The 17,256-nt window shown below is 32.6% G+C and overlaps 1 protein-coding gene across 1 annotated transcript in view; it reads left to right on the forward strand.

Moving 5' to 3' along the window:
- The window catches only part of LOC135145808 (uncharacterized), a 475,573-nt gene that overhangs the window by 231,986 nt on the left and 226,331 nt on the right, over positions 1-17,256 (forward strand). Inside the window, exon 6 of the mRNA XM_064077949.1 lies at positions 13,347-13,411. Within this exon, the coding sequence (XP_063934019.1) occupies positions 13,347-13,411 (65 nt within the window). The remainder of the gene's footprint in view (positions 1-13,346; positions 13,412-17,256) is intronic.

Genomic DNA, 17,256 nt, shown 5'->3' on the forward strand with positions numbered 1-17,256 from the left:
TTTTTACAACAGAACACCTATATGTTTTTACGTACCCTGATTTGTCAATTCTTGGGCTTTACATAGGTGTACTGTTGCTAAATTATTACAGCTTTCTTGAAACTTTTAAAAACGTAAAGATTCACAAAAAATAGCAGTAGAATTATTTTGACAACTCTATATATAAGTGTAGATTTATAAGCATTCCCAAATACTGTAATTTTCACATAGTCATATCTATTTTTTTTTCAGGCAGAGAACTTTTTATTTTATTACTTCATTTCATTCTGTTTTTTTTCTATTCCTGAAAATTATAATTTCTCTTTTTTTTCAGTTAATTTAAAAATCACAGAAATATGCAAAGAAAGGGAATGAAAACAGACTAAGATGTGGTAACAAAATACATAATGTACAAAACACCCTGTAGAACTCAAACTAATACTCGTTTATGCTTCTTAGAAGGTTGTACCTTAATATTTTTTCCATCTCTAATAATAAAAATTTAGCCGAAGGTTACTTCGACAGAACTTTCCTCGGCCTTGAAGTACAGTCCAAATAGAAGACTAAAATTAATAATTAAGCCACAATGGAACAAAATGTTTTGAATATGATTATTATTATTCCTATTTGATCAATGATCATAATTAAAGACGTGGGTATTCTCAAATTTTTTAGAAAGTGAGGGTCTTAATAATTTGGTCAATAAAAAATTGATCGGAGGCTACAAGAATAATCCGACAAATCCAGCTCTTTAAAAAAATATATAAAATTTGATTTTACGATTTTCGTTTTATGATAACCGCTGTAAAGTAAAAACCAACAGCATAAATAACACCCCCGCAGCCCCTGCGCCGTAAGGACAATGTAAATTACGGGATAAAATGTCCCTCAGCACTAAGTAATAAAATAGTAGTCTGAAGCTCAAGTGTTTAGGTATGTTTATACAACGAAAGAATGTAATTTAGAAATTAGTTTCATTTGAATGAGTATATCTTCTCAAAACCGTGGACTTAAACTATTAATTGAATCACCATCGAACAAAATGATCTGAACATTATAATTCTTATTATATCATTATTATATAAACTTCTCGTTCTTAATTTGACCAATGAAAAATTTGTGATGACGTCATCAACATGGGTAATACTAGCCCCACAAAGGAAAAAAGTAAATGGCCAAGTTCGGCATCGAACCCACAACCGTAGGTTGGTGCTCTCCCCGATATAGTTACTGTGCCACAGAAACGTATATCCCGTGTTGGCAATATAACGTTATTATACCTTGCAATTGTTTTTGCGAAAATTTGAACGTTTAGCGAAAATACTGAAAACGTATGTGTACACTACAAGTATAGGAGTATATTTTGCATAACATTAAAATCATTTTTATAACACAATTCATTGAAATGACATCATCAAATTGTTGGTGGAATGATTAACCAAATTTTGGTTATCATTTAACCATCTACATGTTATTTGTAATAAACGTACAAAATTTGACAACAATCCGTCCAGCAGTTTCGGAGATCATAAGTGTCTAATAAAAGTGGATGCAAACCCCAGATAGACAGGGTGTAGGGGTTATGAAACGTCGAGAAAACATAAAAGTCGCAATTCGTCCGATGGACTCGATTACTATACTTCCCGCTCGGGAAGTAATATTCAGTAAGATATTGAGAATTGCGCGCTTGTCGATATTTACTAAACAAAATGATTATGGTTTTACAATGAAGAATTATCTGTTTTTCCTCATACATTGAAAACTATGTATACCTACCGAGAGAACCTTCGGAGTGAATGTGTACTTTAAAAAAATTTACTCGGTATTTTTGAATTGCTAGATTCTATCATAACAAAAGTACAAAGAAATTTCAAATATTCAGAATTATAGCTTGAAATATGTACACTACTTATTAAATTGGATCCATTGAAGTTTTCTCGAAGTTTCATAACCACTAGAGTACGAAACAATAGGTCTCTCGTTTCCGTCTGTCTGTTGTCTGTTTCCTGTATGTGTGTGATTTATTGTCAAATTTTATGTGATTAAAGAATATCATGTAGATGAGCATGCGGTAACGAAAATTTGTCGAATCATCCCCGCCAACAACTGGATGGCATCCCCTCATCATTTTGCGTAGTAAAGCTTAACAAAATTCATAAAATAATATACTCCTGTACTCGTGGTTTATGAGTCCGCTTCGATTTTTATGGCATTTACTTCATTTTTTTGTACGATATCTTCCATGTCTTTCATGTAGTGAATATCTCGCTTCTAGATCAAGATAGTGGATTCGCTGATGGATTCGCTCGGACTCACGCTTTGACCGACGTCAGTTTGAATTACATCCTTATCGTATGGTTTTTCTTTTTCCAGGCTATTTTTGGCCTACTTTCGACATTTCATAACCCCTAGAGTTCGGAAATGTAGGTCTCCCGTTTCTGTCTATCGTATGTCTATTTGTCTGTTTGTCGTTTGTATTAGACAGATCATCTCCAAAACTACTGGACCAGTTGTTGTCAAATTTTGTGTGTATATTAGGAATGTCATGTAATCAAATGGTAACGAACAATTTGATAACATGTCCCCTCAACTGTTTTTCTAGTAAACGTAATTTAAATGTTATAAAATAACATACTGCGATATTTGTGATTTATGGATCCGTCTTGTTTTTTTACCTTCGGCATCCAAATTTTTGCCAAAAAATCCAAATTGTTTAATAACCTTTTATGCTAATATAAGCTCTTCCTCAATACCATGCATGCCAATCTCCCCGATTTGTATACTCGAGGGTTGCGAGTTTGAAGTACTCATGGAGCGCTTTTTTTTTCTTAAAGTGTGATTCTTTTTATTTATAGAAGTTATCAAAAAAAATGATAATTTTTAAAAAAGCGGGATTTGTTGGATTGTACTTCAGAGGTGCTGAAAGTTCTATCTAAATAACCTTACCTATTTTTACTTCCCGAGCGTAAGCAAAGGAAGTATTGTAATCGAGTCCGTCGGCCGACTCTCTACTTTTACGTTTTCTCGATCTTTCATGACCCCTAGAAGACGAAGAAATAGGTCTCCCATTTCCGTCTGTCTGTCCGTCTGTCCGTCTGTCCGTCTGTCCGTCCGTCTGTCCGTCTGTCCGTCTGTCCGTCCGTCTGTCCGTCTGTCCGTCTGTCCGTCCGTCTGTCCGTCTGTCCGTCTGTCCGTCCGTCTGTCCGTCTGTCCGTCCGTCTGTCCGTCTGTTGTCCCGGATTTTTATTAGACAGATAATCTCCGAAAGTACTCGACCGATTGTTGTGAAATTTTGTACTTATATTAAGAATATCATGTAGATGGTAAAACGCTAACCAAAATTTGTCTAATCATCCCCACCACTAATGCGATGACGTCACTTCAAAATTGTACATAGTAAATGGGTTTTCAATTGTATAAAATAACATAGTCCTACACATGTAGTTTACAACTCCGAATCGACTTTTCACCCGAAACGTCCAGATTTTTGGAAAAAAAATCAAAATTATAAAACAACATTTTGAAATTTAATTTTTAATCTGCTAACCAGAATGCTTTGAAATGTTGCAGATGTTTTAAGGCTATAAAGAGCATCATAAATCTTTAGTCAAAAAATATTTGCTTACCCCCTCCAAAAACTTGATGACGTCAGCTCAAAAGTTTGTGGAATAAATCATATCTAAAATGTACAAAATATGATGAGTCTGTACTTGTGATCTATCACTCCATTCATATTTTTTGGATTTGCATATACAGGGTGACTCAAAAAAATTAATGAATGCGTAAATATATTTTATTGATTTAATCAGGAACTACAAAACCGAATGCTCTGAAATCTTGCAGATGTTTTAAGGTCATAAAGAGCATAATAAATGTTTAGTCAAAATATATTTGCTTATCCCCTCCAAAAACTTGATGACGTCAGCTCGAAAGTTTGCCGAATAAATCTTATCTAAACTGTACAAAATATGATGAGTCTGTACTTGTAATTTATCACTCCATTCATATTTTTTGGATTTGCATATACAGGGTGACTCAAAAAAATTAATGAATGCGTAAATTTATTTTTTCGATTTAATCATGAACTGCAAAACCGAATGCTTTGAAATCTTGCAGATGTTTTAAGGTTATAAAGAGCATAATAAATGTTTAGTCAAAATACATTTGCTTATCCCCTCCAAAAAATTGATGACGTCAGCTCGAAAGTTTGCCGAATAAATCATATCTAAAATGTACAAAATATGATGAGTCTGTACTTGTGATCTATCACTCCATTCATATTTTTTGGATTTGCATATACAGGGTGACTCAAAAAAATTAATGAATGCGTAAATTTATTTTACTGATTTACTCAGAAACAACAAAACCGAATTCTTTGAAATCCACTGCGAAAAAAAAAACATAATAGGCATGCAGTCGTCACGTTTCCGACAGCGAGGGAAGGACTGTCGAAACTCTTTAGACCAATTTTTTTTACACTGTGACTGGTGTTATCTGTATTTTTAACTTATGGGGATTATCATAAATTAAATAAAATTTTCCAAAACCAAATTTTATAATTTTTCGAAAAAACCGGATTCGATTGTATTTAAAGAGCGAGCTTAAATAGCTTACGAGACTATTTTATTTATTTAGGATTAATTAGTAACAAATAAATAATAGAATAAATTAAATATAACTTACTTCAAATGAACACTCTATAGGGTATTGTCTTCAGGTTTATTGCTAAATAATTTTTTCGAAAGTAATCTATTATTTCAGTTTATTGCAGCTACTTTCATGTTTTTTCATGACGTTACATGAGCCTTAAAATATGTCGCCGTTTCTGTCTGTCTATCTCAGATAGTCTCCGAAATTACCGAATTGATCATTGTCGATTTTTAGATGCAAGTATTATAATAATAGAGCAAAATAGTTACTTTTAAGTTTTCTTAACGTTTCATAACGCCTAGAGTACAAACAATCGGTCTCCTGTTTCCGTCTGTCTGTCGTCTACGGTATGTCTGTCGTATGTTTATCGTTTGTATGTTAGAACTAATGTATAGATAGTAAACCAGTAGTCAAAATCTCTCTAATCATCCCCACCAACAATATGACAACGTTACCTCAAAATTTTGCATAGTAAATGCTATCTCAGTTTAATAAAATAACATATTTCTGTACTTGTGGTTTATGAATTCGCCTTGATATCATTACTTTACAAACCCTTTTGTCCAATATTTGTCACGTGTTTCAAGTAGCCAATATGTGGCTTACGTGTATAACAATCACATGGTATCCGAAGAAAATCCACAAAGATATATATATTTTTTCAATAAAGAAAACTAATTTGATTGTTATTTTGAAAAGATGACATTTTAGTGAAATTTTTCTGATTTTTGGATCAAAAATCGACTATTTGGTTTATTTTGGACGAGTGAAATACTTTATATAAATTTTGACATCTGCAAGCATTCTCACAATACTAATTTAAAATATTTTTCTGAAGCTTCTCACCATGTTATTTGGATCGTTTAAAATTTCGCGAATTACTTAAAAGTAGTAATAATAATGAGCTGTATTGAATAAATTTAATACAACTCGTTATGAAGAAATAAATTTGTATAAAATTTATCGAGATTACCGCTTTTTGTGAAAATCAGTTTTAGATATTTAGAAAGTAAACAGAATAACCATTATTTCATCGCACGTAATTTTAAAAGCTGCCAGCCCTTCGAGGTTGCTTATTTTAAACTTCTTCATACGTTTCGGTAATTATCTGCTATATTTACGGACTTTACGTTTTTGACCACCGGAAATAAGTATATGTATGTGTATTTATTGAATTACAAGTATTTGGAATTGGAAAAAATAATATTCCTCCAAAAGTTTTAGTTTTTTGTTTCAGTAAATCGTGGTCAGTTAGCAATTTATTTTTGAAAGATTTATTATTATTATTATTATTACGGAAATAAATACATTAATGAAAATCAGAACAAGAAAACATCGTTTTCTCTAATAAAACAGAAAACTATAACCAAAGAACTCGAAACAATATTGTTTACATATAGAAGTTTTTACTAGGAGAACATATTTGAAATAAGTTTTCATTGTTGTTTTATGAGTAATACTCTCACAATCTTTTTCACTTGATGAATTGGATCATGTCTTAGCAAGTTCTAGGTATTCCGTTTCTGGTCAGAACTTTATACTTATTCCACTTCTAAAAAAACTTTCTCAAACGTGAAAACTTTCGCTTCTTAAATTCTTTAATCATTTGGACCCAACATAAACTTACTAAATTCTGATCAGTGAACATTCTATTTTCGTTATCAAAACCATATATACGATGCGAAATTAAGTTGTTTTAGTCAACATGACCAGAATTCTAGGCTCAAGTTAATTTCTAAAATTAAATTCATAGCAGTCGATTACAGAATCTAATACTTGCGCTCATGCTTCCAACCTAATTACTCATTATCTTGTTACTTTCAACTATCTTACCGTCATTTGTATGAAATTTGACTGTATTTTAATTTTAACATAAGTTATGTGGAAACCGTGTGATAGTTCACAGGAATTTTCCTATTTTCCACAACAACGTAAACCGTGTTGCAGATTCGGTTTCCTGTTGTTAATTAACTCCCTGAATTATAGCGTTTCAGTGCTCCAATTTCCCAAAAAATCTAGGCAAATTTAAATTCAGGGTGCAAGTGAAATTTTGTCCCACTTTCTGAGAGCCCGGAGGTGTGCCGAGATATCAGCAGTTTTCGAGGGAATTTCGAGTATAAATAGCCCATTTAGTTTTTCAATCGATCCCAGTTTTTGTATCGCCTGAATAAAAACGCAATTTGCAAGGTGAATTCTCCTCCGCTTGAGTAGAGCGATTTTCTCAACAAGTGCAGACACCGTCGAAGTAGGTTCTGATTGGGAGCTGTCTGGTAGTTTTTCAGCCATTGTTATTAAATAACTGTGAACCGAAGCGAAAATAATCGGAGCAGTCTGCTCCAAAATTTAGAAATGTCACTAGGAAAAGTCTGCGGAGTTGCACTTCATCGTATTCTGCAATGGAAAGAAAAGTTTTCATAATTTATTAAGTCGGTGCATTACACGTCCTGATCCGCTTTTAATATTTGAGTTGCTCGAGAATTCTTTAAGAAATGACATTCGTGCTCCGCCGATTTGAAAGAATAAAGAGCTTGCCAAATTTTTAATTCGTTCGGTTGCCGTCAGCGCCACTGTTCCGGAAACTCCAGCATCTGCTGTTCGGTTGGCTGCCCTGATACAATCATCGCCGCAACTTGTACCAACTTTACAGATATTTTGTTCGCCGCGTCTTAAATTTTAAAGTTGAAATAAAAACGAATTCCGCTTTGTCCCAGATTAAGCACACCCAAAGAACAGTGGAACGAAACAATTTAGCGGATATAAATTCCTTAAAAAGAAAATGCAGCCGAAAGTAAGCTTTTGCAATTTCCAAAAAATAAACCGAAGCTCCTGTTGCGTTAACTCAACAAAAAATTTCATAGAAACAAATAATAAGCAGGCATTCTGTTTATGAAAACAATACCAAAAATAACGTCCAAATTATCTGAAAATTTTAATTCAATTTTGAAAGGTTAGTTTCATATCAGTCAAGTAAGATTTACGACCTCCACTTTCCCTAAATTGTAAGTTTTCGTAAATATTTAATCAAGAGAATTTGTATATTTAATCGCTAATTCATTATTGACTTAAAAACAAAAACTGCCACACACAAACACTCGGAAATGTAGATGGATTATCGTAGTGGCGTGTATATGATAATTTTCGATTTTTCGAATAAAAAAAACAAAACTAAGCTTCTAACTGACATTCACGCTGAATTATATGCCCTTCTTAGAATATCATACATATAATAATTATTATTAAAGCTGTTAACACTGAACTCTGACTTTATGCGACTTCAGTTTAATTTCATTTTAGGGTCATAACATAACGGCGAAAACGTAAATCAAAATTAAATTTTAATTAGAAATTATTTGTAGTTAAACTGTAAGGTTAGGTATATCTCTACAAATTCCACACAACTGGCTATTTTCAACTCATTGAACTGTATGATGGGACCGAATTGCTAGAGCTTGATAAATTAGCGGAATGATATGCAAGGATTTTTATAATGAACTCTGCAAATAATGTTACAGTACCAAGACGAGATCAAATATGAAATTCATGTAAAAAAAATAATATAGGTACGGAGAACATATTTAAAAATTGGTTTGAAGTTGCTTGGATAAATTATACAGGGTGATAAAAAATCACGGATAATCTCGATGGTAAGCCACTGCGGGACTCGAAAAAAATGGTTAAACAAACTCCGGAAGCCATATTTTCGAAAATATTAAAGTTCAAGTTTGAAGAATTAAGTTTGTAATTTTTGATTTGTCTTAATACACAGTTAAATATTTAGTTATTAACAGTTTGCTTGATTACGATTCACGAATTCGTTTTTTATCGTTGTCAAATGTGATTTTAGACCATTTCTATTGAACTTTTGGTTAGTTAATTCTCCAAATTTTAAGTTTAATATTTTCGAAAGTTTGGTTCGGGAATTTTTTTAACCTTTTTTCGAGTTCTTCGGTGGTTTCTCAACAGCGTACCATCGAGTTTATTCGTGTTTTTTTAATACTCTGGTTATGTGAATGTTAATACTCGGTGAATATGAAATTCAGAAATATGAAATAAACAATGTATGATTTAATCACTAAATATTTATATTTCTGTATACATTAATTTTTACCAAGGAATTATAGCAATCTAGTTTATCGGGCGACTTGCCAGTTTCATGTTTTTTCAAAGTTTCATGACCCCTAGGATACGAAAATGTGGTCTCCATTTTCCGTTCGTCTGTCTGTCTGTCTGTCTGTCTGTCTGTCTGTCTGTCGTCTGTGTCAATTTTTGTTAGTTACGTAGTCTCTGAATATACTGGGGCGAATATTGTCAAATGTTGTACATACAATGCAAATATCATGTAGATAGTAAAACACTAACCAAAATTTGGCTAAACATCTGGATTAACAATTTGATGACGTTATTTCAAAGAAATCTATTTCAAAATGAAGTAAATGTTACACAATAATATACTCCTTATACTTATGGTGCACGAAAGCGCTTTGTGTTTTTTCAAAACATTTTGTTCGATTGGGGCTCAATTATGTGGCTCAATTAATAATTTTAGTTACATAATTGTGACGTCAGTAACATTATTTCGATGTATAAATATAAACACTTGAAATTAAGCTTTTTATTAATGCTGAGAGGACATTTTCCCCTTGATTATCTGATGTAAATAGATTTTACATTGACCGTTTATCCAGCAAAAATTTTGAGATGACGTCATCGACTTTTTAGAAGAGATAAGCACATGGTTCTTACTTGACGATGCTTATGACAACCTTCAAATGTTTGCAAGATTTCAGAGCAATCAGTTTAACAATTTCAAAGTTAAATTGTAAAATATCGTTATACAAATATGATTTTTTTTCCAAGAATCTGGATGTCTGAGACATAAGGGCGGATTCATAAACCACAGTTATAAAATCATAATTTTTTTTTTAATTTAATTTGGATTTACTTTTGATATGGCGACATCAAATTTCCCCAGTAGGACGAAGGAACAAATTTTGGTTAACGTTTCAGTATCTACCCGATAATCTTAAAATACATCAAAAATTTCACGTCAACCATTACAGTAGTTTCGGATTTATCTGTCTAAGAAAATTGCCAACATATGGCAGACGACAGACGGACACGAAAACCTTCTTTTTCATACTCACTTTAAAGGTCATGAACCGTCCAGAAAACCGTGTTACTCTAGGGAAGTAAAAAACATATTTTATTCTATGTCCTTAAGTACTTTCTTTTTTAACGAATACCTCATTACATGTTGCCTGGTGTTTCCGAGGGTGTTTCAAAAATTGTAAGTACAATCCAAAACTACAAGTTTCCTGCTTCCGTATGTCTATCCCTTAATCCAAATCTGAATAGACATAATTTCTTAAACTAGTGAACCAATTATTTCCAAATTATAACTACCTTATACATTAAAATGCTAATGAAAATAATGGTGTATTTATGTTTTCCGAAAAAACTATGGCCTTAACATTAAGTAAATCCACATATTTACAGATTATCCCCAAAAAAACGAAGTAAAATTTCCCTTTAATGTTAACAAGAACTGAAATTTTCGTGTCAACCCTGCTTTTCAAAATGCATTTTTCTTAGTGATGAATATACAGGGTATTCAGGGTAAGTCACAAATAATTATTATTCAGAATAGAAAAAAAAATTAGATGTTTGAAACATAATACACTATATTTTTTTATATTTTCTAACTTATCTCATCTGGCTTTATAAACATAGTTTATTTACAAAATTACAAAAGTTTACAAAAAAATCGCAGTAGAATTATTTTACAATTTAGATTAGAATATTTTGTAGAAAAATAAATAATTTCGTGCTTTATTGTGGTATAAATAAAATAGGGTTTTAATAAACATCGTGTTTAAAAAAAATAAATTAAATTATAATAATTTTCAGTTGTTTCAAATAGAACACCCGCTAAATAGAAATTTTATTAGGCTATGTTATTTGCATTTTTCGTTCTCTTTCTTTTTTTTTTTTTTGTTAAGTATTTTCTATATTTAAAATGGATAGCTATTGAGTTGATAATTTGCATTTTTTAAGGGACACACTAACGCATTGAAAGAAATAGAACAAAAAATAAAAGAAAGTGCAGTGAAAAAAACGCAGGGTATTCTAAATGAAAAAACTGAAATATCGACTTTTGGAAATTGCAAAGATTTTTTCTAAACACTCGGTGTATACAAATTTTATACAACTGATACCATAACAAAGTATCTACCTACCCCTGTTTATCTCTCTACAAAATTATTTTGTAAACCTTTATAATGCTAAAAAAATTCGAAAAAACAAAAAAATTGGAACAACGTGGCAATAATGCATCGAAATTTCTAAAAATAATTATTAAAAAAATAAAATATGGTTATACAGTTTAGGAAGACGCGATAGTAGGGTTTCTGTTCAAAAAAAGTATATTGTGTGCTATGCCACGAAAACAGAACACTCTGTGTAGTGTTTCTCTAGTGTATGTCACACAACTTTGGTATTTGACATTTTTTCTATCTCTAATAGTTAATGAGATATCAAAGACCGCATTTGGTGACACACCCTGTATATTTTTGAACACAGTTTAAAAGATGTTTCTAAAGTACGTACTTTTCCCATTTCTTCTTCATGTTAAAATGTGTGAAATTATGAAATTTCGTTTACGGTACTGTACGATATTAGAGCTTTGATTTTTAATTTCAGTGTTGCTTGCAGAAAATACTAAAAAAATTAATAAAAAATCTAAAAATACCCACTATCTCACATGCATGAGGTATTTGCTGTGTTTAAAACGTGCTAAAAGTTGTACAAATCCTGATTTTATTACACTTCTACCTCACTATATCAAGTTTTTGAAAAATCCCTACCGATTATTAAAGTTTTAACAAGAAGTGCCTTTTCTCCCTAACGTCCGCAAATTATTAGGCCTCCCTTCACGACCCACGTCCGAATGGGTAATTTTTGATGAAATCTGGGGAGCTGCGCCCCGCATAATAATTATATTAGACGCGTCTACATAATCTGGTAAACACTTTGAAAGATGCAAATACCCCTGTTATAAACGAGCCGTCATTTTTCCTCCCCAACGTATTATGGACGAGTATTAGTTAGAAAATTGCAGCGCTGATGGATTTGGCTCGGTTTAATTAAATTCTACCACTTCCGCCTTTCGAAAAACTTTCCGAAGGTGGTGGCAACACTGCGGAACTCATTATGGAAATAACTCGCGGTGAACCGAGCGGGAAAAAAGACGCGAGAAAACACGGAGGTCCTCATTAGGCCGTATTAAAGGCGAGTTATGGCGACTTTTTGCCACCGTTTTGTGCACATAGGCGTCGACTTTTAAAATCTTTGTCAGGGGCTCAGTAAAATTTGCACTAAATCACCACCGAGATTGCCGGGAAAATGCGTTTAGCGAATTTTAGAGGGAGTTTTTATTTTTAATTATACAACAGGTCTCAATTGTTCAGCGGAATACTCTCGACTCTGAACCATGACCAATACGAGCCTAGAAAATTAAAATAATGAAAGAATGTTACAGAGACAGAAACAAATAGACGGAAACGGCAGACCTATTGTTCCGTGCTCTAGGAGTCATGAACCGTCCAGAATTATTAAAGTAACCTTACTTAGTTTAAGCTCGAGAAGTAAAAAACTTGTCCGTTGTTCAGATCTCATGCGCCAAAGCACTCGTGCAGTCGACGCCCATTTTGTGTCGCGTTTATCCCTAATCATTGCGGGATTTGTACGGATTTTTTAATGAGTGACATCCCTCAAAACGGGGAATCCCTCGAACAAATTCCATGAGGGATTTATTCCGCTCCGACAAATTACAAACATAATTATCGAAGCCGGCAATAACTTTTTAATCGTTTTAAATAAATTCTCCACCATTACGTTCTGACGTTTTATTGCTAATCATTTATGCGCTTAAATTAAACCGTGCTAACTTTTAAATTACAGCAGAAAACGTTGTTTTATTTCTGCTCTATCAATATAACTTTTTCAAACTGTGTAAATAAAATTAAGCGCATTCGTCGGCACAGTCATTTTATGTAAAACAACTCTATCAAATATTAATGTTTAAATTGGAACAAAAACTGTTCCACTCCTTCATCAGTAGATAACTATAGATTAGCAGTAATGTAAATTAAATAACAGATTACATTTTTACCTGGAGCTTGATTACAAAAGTCCTAGCTTGTTATGTATTTTTGAATTGTCACTTTACGCTTGATTTTATAATGACACTTTAAACGGGGGTTAAATAAACATAGGTTTGATATGTTTTAACCTCTTTGGTTTCCATTTATAATCTGTTAATCTAGTTGGAATATACATTTTGTAGTTTCAGTTTCTCGTTTCATTTTTACAATTACGATTTAATAACATTTCGTCCGAAGTTGATTTCATTCGTACTAATTGTTGTAACCAGCGAAGCGTTATTTTCGATAATTTTTATATGCAAACTAACGTAAATCACCTAGCAAATTAATTGAACGAAAAACTGTTTGTCAGTTTCATGTAAACCAAATTACCACTGGAGCTCACGTGTTTGCATTTTCGGTGCAGTCAATTCGAAGTGCATCTACCCCGTTTATTGCACCATTAGAATGTTATCAAAGTTTAAAACGTATTGTATTACCACGTAAATAGCAAACTAGTTATTTATCCCTGGAATTGAAATTGAAGTGAATTTGACTCTGTGGTTTGTCTGACAGGTCGCCCAGCAGTGGCCCAGCGGAACAAGTCCTTCAACGCTTTTGCATATTGTGCCACTAAACAGGTGAGTGACTCTCTACCCTAATTCTCACTGTGTTGACAGCGTTAAATGTTATCCGTGATTTGCGTCTGTTGTGTGGCCGAGGCTTTATTAGCTAGATGCATTATTTATCGAAATTGGATAGTCGAACCCTTTTAATGGCGTAGAAATTTTGAATAAGGTACAGCGGAACTAATCCTTCGATTGTGTTTACCTAATTTCCGTGTTTTGCGATAAAGGTGCGTGCTTCGGTTTTGGCGATAAAGAGCCATTCGCTCAAACTAATTTTCGCCAGATTTGGGTGTACACTGTGACGCCGAAAGCGTCGATCTGGGCAAGTCGGGGTAGATTGTTAAACGGTTCTCAAAATTTAGAATAATCTGGAGGGATCAATAGCTTAGATGTCTTGGTGCCTTACTCAGAGCATACTTGACTTGAGTTTTTTTTTCGATCACCATTTGTTAAAAAGTAATAGTTTCATTATTTATTAACATTAACTTATGTTTTAAGTCGTAAAAAATCGTAGAAGTCGTAATTAGATGTAACACATAATAAAATACTACATGACTGAACAAAATGGTGATATTTTGTAAATACTGTGATGTTTAACCGGTGGTGGTATTAGTCGGTGGGCATTTAGAAAAGTCCATATAGAGTGAGAGGCGGCACATTTCCATGACCTACTTCGACCCTATAATTTATCGGAACCCTAGACAATAACAACTTTTTAATAGTACTGCAAAATTTGTTAAGATTTAAACTTCTTTTGCAACGATTTTGGAGTTTTTGGAAATATTTTTAAAGGAACATAAATGAATTTTAATTATTTTTAGTTATTTTTCTTACTAGAATTAAAAGAATTAATTTAAATTAATTGGAAATAGTTTGGAGTGACAATCCTTTCCATTTTCGAAAATTCTGGTACTTCTGTCCATATCAGAATTATTACGGTGGTTAAAAATATAAGACTATTAACACAATTTTGTTAGTGGTTCATGAAAGAAACAAAAATTCAGGGGTTCAGAAAAAAATCACAATAGGGTTATTTTAAAAATCGGTTTTACAATATTATTTCTTAGTAACTCAAATTTACACAGCGATTAAGCACAAAATAACTCCTGTGCAACTTGGCTTGACTCTGCCTTGACTGAACTGGCTGAATAACAATAATCGTTCCCCAAGGTGGCCTCTATTTAAAGCCATGCTTCCCTGGATTTTACTACTGCAATTTATTCTGAATGCAGAGTGTTTGCAGAAAAATGTTAGAAGTTTCAGATATCGATACTTCAGTTTTATCAAATATTATGCTGTATTTTATTCCTTAATCATATTCTGTTTTTTGATTTCTTTCTGTGTGTTCTTTCAATCACCTCGTGTTGATATCGTTCTCACTTTCCTCCTAAATTTTCATTTTAGAATTCTCTCTTATGCATACCCTGACGTCTACCTTTAACGCTTTTGCATTCTTTACTTATCTCTGTTGTGAGATTTTAAATTTGTATTTTTGCATCATCAGCTTATCTTTAATTATTTCGTCTTTTGATTCTCCATGTGATTCTCAAATCTTTTTTATAGGTTATAGCGTAGTGTTCTCGTTAGGAGCCGAAAATTACACAACTTACAATGTATCATGGGGTTTTGTTTGATGATATAGTTAGTGAATTAAGAAAAACAAGATTTACGAAAATTTCTAAAAAAATATTTAACGTGTCATTAAAAAAGGAGTGCAATCTCGTAGACAAACAAAAAAAAAGGGTGTTAAAAATAATTTATAGGATGTTATTTACCTTCTTTTAAAGGTGCCTATTACTACGTATCTATTTTATTTTAATGTATAAGGTTGATTTGTTGGACCGTTCTTCAGGGGTGTGAGAAGTCCTGTCAAAATAACCTTCGACCAATTTTTAATATAACTTTCTAACATTTTCTTGCAGTTAAAAATAACTCTGCAATTTTATATTTACCTGCCACGTCAATTTTATTTTGGTCCCATTTCCATTCTCCTTTCGTCCTTTTTCTTTACCCCTTTTTAAATCAAAACTTATCCAACAAAGAAACGAGAGTGGAAAAATCATAAAATCCACATTACAACTTTGGTTCCTACCTTTATAAATAATATTTTCCAAGCTGTTTCTTGTGTTTTCTCCTGTTTCCGGCACCAAGTGAGACCAAAAATACCAAGGAAATCACCAAATTTCAGCTAGAAATTAATTTTGTCGATTTCTATGGGTTCTGAAGTATATTTCGACATGGTTTGAGAATTCTTATCATCATGACGCATTTACGATTGCAGAATCGACAGATTTTGCGAAAAGGATGGGATTGGGTAAATGTCCCACATTCTCCTGGTTCTAGATTCAAGATTTTTTTTCTTGTGTTTTCTAACGTTCCAGGCATCCAATGGGCCTGAAAATACCAAGGAAACCATAAAATTTTAGGTAGAAATCTTGTGACGCTTACGTTCGCCGTTTCATTTTCAGTGCTGAGGTAAGCGTCATGGCTAACTAGAGCAGAAATTTAAAAAATCAGCCGACATTTGTTGTGTATGTACGAAATTAAACATGAAAATATAACGATATTTTTTGTTAATTTTAATTGTTATAACCGAATGCACTGTGCTGTTATTGTAGCTACTGTTACGTTGGTCTTTATATACTAGCTTATAATCTTGTAAATGTACAATAGTTGTGCTGTTTTGTATGCGCTGCTCGATTTGGAATAGTGGTATTCACTCGATCCGGATTATGTTCAAATTCGAATGAGATCCTAATATTATCCGGGTTTCATTTTTGTAAAATCCGTAATCTGGATCGGGATCATTCGAACTGATTTGAACGCTAGAAGGGAATCTAAACTGTTGATTATGCCTAATCTTTCAAAATTTGCTTTTTGTTTGGAATTAATTTGGAAAAGTAGGTATATCATAACCACTTGAGTACTTAATTTGTAAACAAATTATGACTTTGACAAATTTCCGAAACCACCAAAAAACATTGATTTGAAATTATTTTATAAAAAAAAATAAAAAAAGATTCACAAAATAAACAAATATAATCTAAATCAGCTGAACTGGAAATACAACTGTGAAACATTTAAAATTGTTTTTATCTGTGAAAGCAACTAAACATTACAACTTAAAGGACCAACTAACTGAACAAGAAATATAAAAGTGAAGAATACATGAAGAAAATAAGTTAGGATAAATTGGAAAAGCGCTATTAAGGAATAACAAAAAATTTGACAACTTGATATCATATCCAAATTTTGCTAAGTATGATTTTTAATATAATTGTGATTTACCCATTCAGTCTTTAGAAAAATTCAAAATTGTAGAAAATACAAAACTACTCGCTCTGAATTTGCAGACGCTACAAAGTTGTCGTAAATCAATCCAACCCAATCAAAACGTATCTAAATATTCCCTCAAAAAACTTGATGACGTCGTGAGAGTATTTTCATAGCATAAAAACTACTACTTGTCTGGATTTTGGTCGATAGTTGTTGTAATTCTGGCTGTCAACCATTAAAGTAAAAACGCAAACTTGAAATTACTTAAATCAATTTTGAACGATTTCCGATCTAGAGGTTTTTATGGTTCAGGAAAATGAATTAAATTGGCGGCGATGAATAAAGTGCAACGGAACTAATTCTTCGACGTGTTTACCTAATTTCCGTGTTTTACGATAAAGGTGCGTGCCTCGGCTTCAGCAATAAAGGGTCATTAGCTGAAACTAATTTCGGCAAATACTCGTATACACTATGACGCAGGTTAAATGAAGTGTCGATCTGGAGCATTCGGGTCGGATTTTTAAGAGGTTTTCAAAATTTGGAGCACGTTCAAATCGGAATATTCTATGAATAATAATGAA

The sequence above is a fragment of the Zophobas morio genome, unplaced genomic scaffold (assembly GCF_036711695.1).
Source record: "Zophobas morio isolate AGI-343-1 ecotype UQ-CSIRO unplaced genomic scaffold, CSIRO_AGI_Zmor_V1 ptg000005l, whole genome shotgun sequence".
In the NCBI taxonomy this organism is placed as follows: domain Eukaryota; kingdom Metazoa; phylum Arthropoda; class Insecta; order Coleoptera; family Tenebrionidae; genus Zophobas; species Zophobas morio.